Raw genomic sequence first — 5,075 nt, 5'->3', positions numbered from 1 at the left:
CTGAACTACACATTACTTTGTTCTTGTTCAACTCTAACAACTGTTCCTAACAAAAGGAATTTTGAAAGATGCTGAAAATTCTTCTCTATAGCTATCTTTTTTCCTTGATCTCAATAAACCAGACCTCCAGCAAACACAGCTTTGCTCTTGTGCAGCAAATAAAAATTTGGAAAGGTGCTGAAGATTCTTCTCTCCAGCTGCTTTTTCTTGTGTTAGTAAAACAGGCCTGCAGTACAAATTCCTTTGTTTTTGTTCCAACTAATAAAAAAAACTGGGGGCTGAAGATTCGTCTCTGCAGCGACTTTAATCTTGGTTTTAATAATGAAACAGATACCTAGATTTGGGTTTCACCAGGAACTGTCATAGAACAAGTATTGATTGCGAATGCATTCCAATTATTTCAGTGAGAGACTTGACACTGCATGGTGTCCACTAATCCCTTGTAATCTGGGGTGTAGCTTGAGAGGGCTACTCTTATGGAGTCATTTAAATGTTCGTCAGTTAGACGTGTGCGAAACTTAGATTTTATGAAGTTCATATCCGAAAATGCTGATTCACAAAGATAGGTAGAGCCAAATAGGGAAAAAAGTTTCAATGCAGCTGTGTGGATGTTCTTAAACTTTTCAGCATCCACAAGACTCCAGAAATTAATGTCAGATTGCCTTGCTTTCAATTCAATCTCATTTTGAAGTGTGACAATCTCCATTTCCATTGTGGCAGAGTCAAGGTTCAAAAGCACACTAATTTTCTCAGAAATGTCACTAACATTCACTTCCATGAAGGGGTTGGAAGTGAAAGTCACAGAGGGCTCCAGTTGCTCAAAATCACAAAATCTGTCACTGAACTCTTGATGAAGCCTCATGAGGAGGCTACTGTATTTTACTATGTCCAGGAGCTCAGCCTCAGCTTTGTTTTCTGAAAGGATTTGAAGCACAGAGGGAAAGTGCTGCATCTCTCTTTTCTGTACATGCTGTATCAAAAGGTTAAGTTTTGATTTGAATGTTTTGACTGAACTTACCATGTTGGTTATTGTCTTGTTTTTGCCTTGCAACTCGTAGTTCAACACATTTAATTTTTCTGTCACATCAGTCAAAAACGCTAAATCGAGCAACCATTGAGTGTTTGATAACAGTGTGGTATCTTCATTTCTAGACTCCATAAAAGCTTTGACTTCTGGCAATAGCGAAAGGAATCTTCGCAGTATTTTTCCCCTGCTAAGCCATAGGATCTGAGTGTGTAGTAAAAGGTCACCATACTCGGCTGATAGTTCTTCAAGGAACAATTTGAAGGTTCTGTGCTGCTTGGCCTTTGCACGAATTGAATTAATAATTTTAACACAGGAGTCATCACATGTTCAGACCCCATTACCTTGGCACATATTGCCTGTTGATGTATAATGCAATGGTAGTTCAATAACGGAGGGAAATCTGGATCTGCTTTACAATTGGCAATGAAGCCAGAATGACGCCCTATCATTGCGGGTGCGCCATCAGTTGTTATCGCCACTAACTTTTTCAATGGGACATTTTGTTTCACAAAATAATTTTTCACCTCATTGTGGACGTCAGATCCTCTGGTTGTGGTTTTCAGAGGCAACAAAGTTCGAAATTCCTCTTTATCAGTAAAATCTTCAAAAACCATTCTAACGAACATTGCCAACTGTGCAATATTGCTTGCATCAACAGATTCAGCACATTGAAGAGAAAAATATTTGCATGTCTTCAAATTGTGCTCTAACTGATCTATCATGTTGGCCGATAATGCTGATACCCTTCTTGCCATAGTGTTTGACCCTAACTGCACATCTGAAATGGCTGACTTAATTTCAGGGCTATTTTTAAAGTCTTTGAATAAGGACCCTGCCATTAGAAGCATTGCTTCCTTCACAACGGCTCCATCTGAAAATGTTGCTTTGTGCTTGATCAAGTGATGAGTAACTATGAAGGATGCTTCAGTTGCCGCAGTGGCTTTCTTCGTTGGCTTTGTAAAAAAAGATTGCTGTGTCTGCAATGCAGATTTCAGTTCGTTTACTTTTTGTGACCTCAGGCTGCTTCCTTTAGGGAACTTCCTCTCAAAATGCATGTACTTAGTAGAAAAATGCCTCTCAACATTGCCCTTTTTTCCCACTGCAACTTTTGCTCCACAGATTAAACATACACAGTTGTCTTTAATTTGTGTCAATAAAAATTCGTTTTCCCACTCTTGATGGAAGTGGTAAGTCTTACTCTTTGGCCTTTTGGAGGGACCTGGCTCTTCATCCATGATTAGTTGTTAAAGCTGTAAGCAACAGTAAAAATGTTGATGAAGTCAACATCCGGATAACAATACTGCAACAACACAATGCCTCCCCTTTCTTCATTATCACACATGACAGCACCTTGAAATGCATAAGTTGAGTGTGCACTGTACAAAATGTATGAGGCCACGCGTAGCCACCCTGCCTGGCCTTGAATGGCCTCATAGATATATGGAGGCAAGGCAGCGCAAGTCGCTGTTTTGCGTTACTTTGCCCCAGGGAGGTGTTCCATGAGTGGAGCATGGGTGTTACCAAGCACCCACTCATAGATTTTGGCACATTCTCAGATTCGCTATTAGTGGTGGACCTGGGAATGCGTCAAATGCTTTGCCGCCACAGGTGAGGCGTAACAAGGAGAAATACCTTTATTGGTCCTCTTTTTTCCCTTTTTAAATGTTTGCTGCATTCTGCAGCACACACAGAAAGAGGAAAATGCCTCAGAGGATTGTTTTTGAGCAAGAAGGTGCCCCTTCCTGCGCAGAAAAATTCTGTCTGCAACACAGGCACCCTTGCACCACGGCACAGGGGTGCCTGTGTTGGCACTAGGCAGCAGTGTGTGTGCCAGTGCAGGGAAAGGATAGGAATGCATCATAATGTAAATATAGCACATTCCTGCCCTTTACCTTTGCGCAGCAAGGTGGCTTGCTGCGCTGTGTTAAAGTTTGCTAAATATGCCCCCCGAATAAGGTACTATACTGCTACATGCCATATGGAAGTAGTGCCCCATCCATGCTGCATTGTAATGTACACAAATGAAACTTCACTTACCAGCATAAAAGTATGACTAATAACAGCTATTAATTATTACACAGTACTTTAATCACTGGGCAAGCCAGCAGCTACTCAGAAGGCAACGGGCGAGTCTGCAATGACTCAATAAATATCAATCCTGGCATCCATCAGTAAGCAGGGGACTCCCAGGCAACGCTACTCTATATATTATATAATTAGGATACATGCGCCTGCTGAACAGATCTCCAACAGAGCATATCATAGGAGTCTCGAGTCAAGAGCCATGAACTAAGCCACCTACATTTTATGTTTGGTGCAATTCATTTCCAGACATTTACTAAAGCAGCATTTTAAGGCATCAGTTTAACGAAGCAGTGCACTCTGTGATTCAAAGTAGAATTCATAACAGCTTTATTCATCTGACGCCCTCTCTCCAATACACTGACTGGGTAATTGAGGTTGTCAAAACAGCATGTGCGTTCAGCGTTTGAGCAGCACACATAAAGCAATAAAAAATCAATAAATAAAATACGTGGGATGCACAGTGAAAGGCATATTTTCACATTGAGATCACCAAATCCACAACAATGAAAGGCTCCAATCTTCATCATATTGACAAGTACTATTATTATTATTATTATGGAGATTTGTAAAGCGCATGGTTACGCACACCGGCGTGTCCCCGCACTGAGAGGAAGAAGAGAGGCAGCTAGAGCAAGGAGGTCACATCAAAGCAGAGCGGAAGAGATGAGTTTTTAATGCTTTGCGGAATTTAGTCTCTGAGGGTTCGAGGCGCAGCTCCGTCAGGAGCAAGTTCCAGTTCTTAGCCGCAAGGAATCTGAAAGATCTCCCCCCCATTCGAGCTTTACGAATTTTGGGAACGGCTACTAGTCCAGTGCCCAAGGATCTAAGCATCCGCTCCGGTCTATAGGGGGTAATGAGATTGTGAAGGGGTGAAGGTGCCCTGCTCGTTATGATGCGATGGCACATGCAGAGTGCTTTGAAGATAATCCTCTCCCTGACCGGCAGCCAGTGAAGGGACTTCAAGGCAGCTTTAGAGGGCGATCTTCTAGGAAGCCTCAAGACCAACCGGGCAGTGGCATTTTGAAGAACCTGGAGACGATTAAGGCTTCTCGCTGTAACGCCCAGGTACAGGAGATTAGAATAGTCAAGTCTGGATGTGACCAAGGTATGAACAAGGGTCTGCCTGGCACTAACTGGAAGTAGGTCGAGAATCTTCCTTAAGCTCTTAAGCATGCCAAAGCATATTCCAACCACCCGATTGATCTGAGGAGTAAAAGAAAGATCGATATCAAACAGCACTCCCAGATTTTTTGCCTGCTGACAAGGCACTGGAGTGGATCCCAGGCATACTGGCCACCAAGCCGATGACCACACATTCGGTCCACCTCCCACCACGAGCACCTCAGTTTTGGACCCATTCAGCTTCAGGCAGTTATTAGACATCCAGGAAGCAAGCTCCTGCATGCAGGCACTGAAGCTGGATGCCGCAACATGAGGTGCTCGTGACAGTGAGATGACCAGCTGTGTATCATCGGCGTATGACACTAGTTGGAGATCGTAACTTTCCACAATAGTAGCAACAGGGGAAACATAAAGGTTGAACAGGGTGGGGCTCAGGGCAGAGCCCTGGGGAACCCCTTGATCAAGCGTGACCATGCAAGAGTAGTGTTTTCCCTGTCTAACCTGAAAACCCCTGGCAGTGAGGAAAGATTGGATCCACCTGAGCGCTGAGCCCGTGATTCCTCCTTTATTAAGACACTGTAGCAAGGTGAAATGCGCTACAGTGTCGAAAGCTGCACTGAGGTCAAGTAGAATGAGGGCCATAGTATGTCCCTCATCGACCCCTTTCCTAATGGTCTCCGTGGCCAGGAGTAATGCTGACTCTGTGGAATGGCGGGCACGAAAGCCAAACTGAGTAGTATGGAGCAGGTTGGCTTTCTCCACAAAGGCCATAAGTTGAAGGTTAACCACCTTTTCTGCCACTTTAGCCATATAAGGGAGGAGTGAGATAGGACGGAGATTA

General features: G+C 43.5%; 1 protein-coding gene across 1 annotated transcript; it reads right to left on the bottom strand.

Annotated features, from left to right (window-relative positions):
• Positions 1-400: 400 nt before the first annotated feature.
• Positions 401-1,159, bottom strand: LOC146835091 (general transcription factor II-I repeat domain-containing protein 2B-like). The gene has a single exon (XM_085599959.1). The coding sequence runs from the start codon at positions 1,157-1,159 to the stop codon at positions 401-403; it is 759 nt and encodes a 252-aa protein (XP_085456085.1).
• Between the last annotated feature and the right edge of the window lie 3,916 nt (positions 1,160-5,075).

This window comes from Triturus cristatus, chromosome 4_2, assembly GCF_964204655.1.
Source record: "Triturus cristatus chromosome 4_2, aTriCri1.1, whole genome shotgun sequence".
Lineage (NCBI taxonomy): Eukaryota > Metazoa > Chordata > Amphibia > Caudata > Salamandridae > Triturus > Triturus cristatus.
This window is presented reverse-complemented; position numbering and strand designations above follow the sequence as displayed.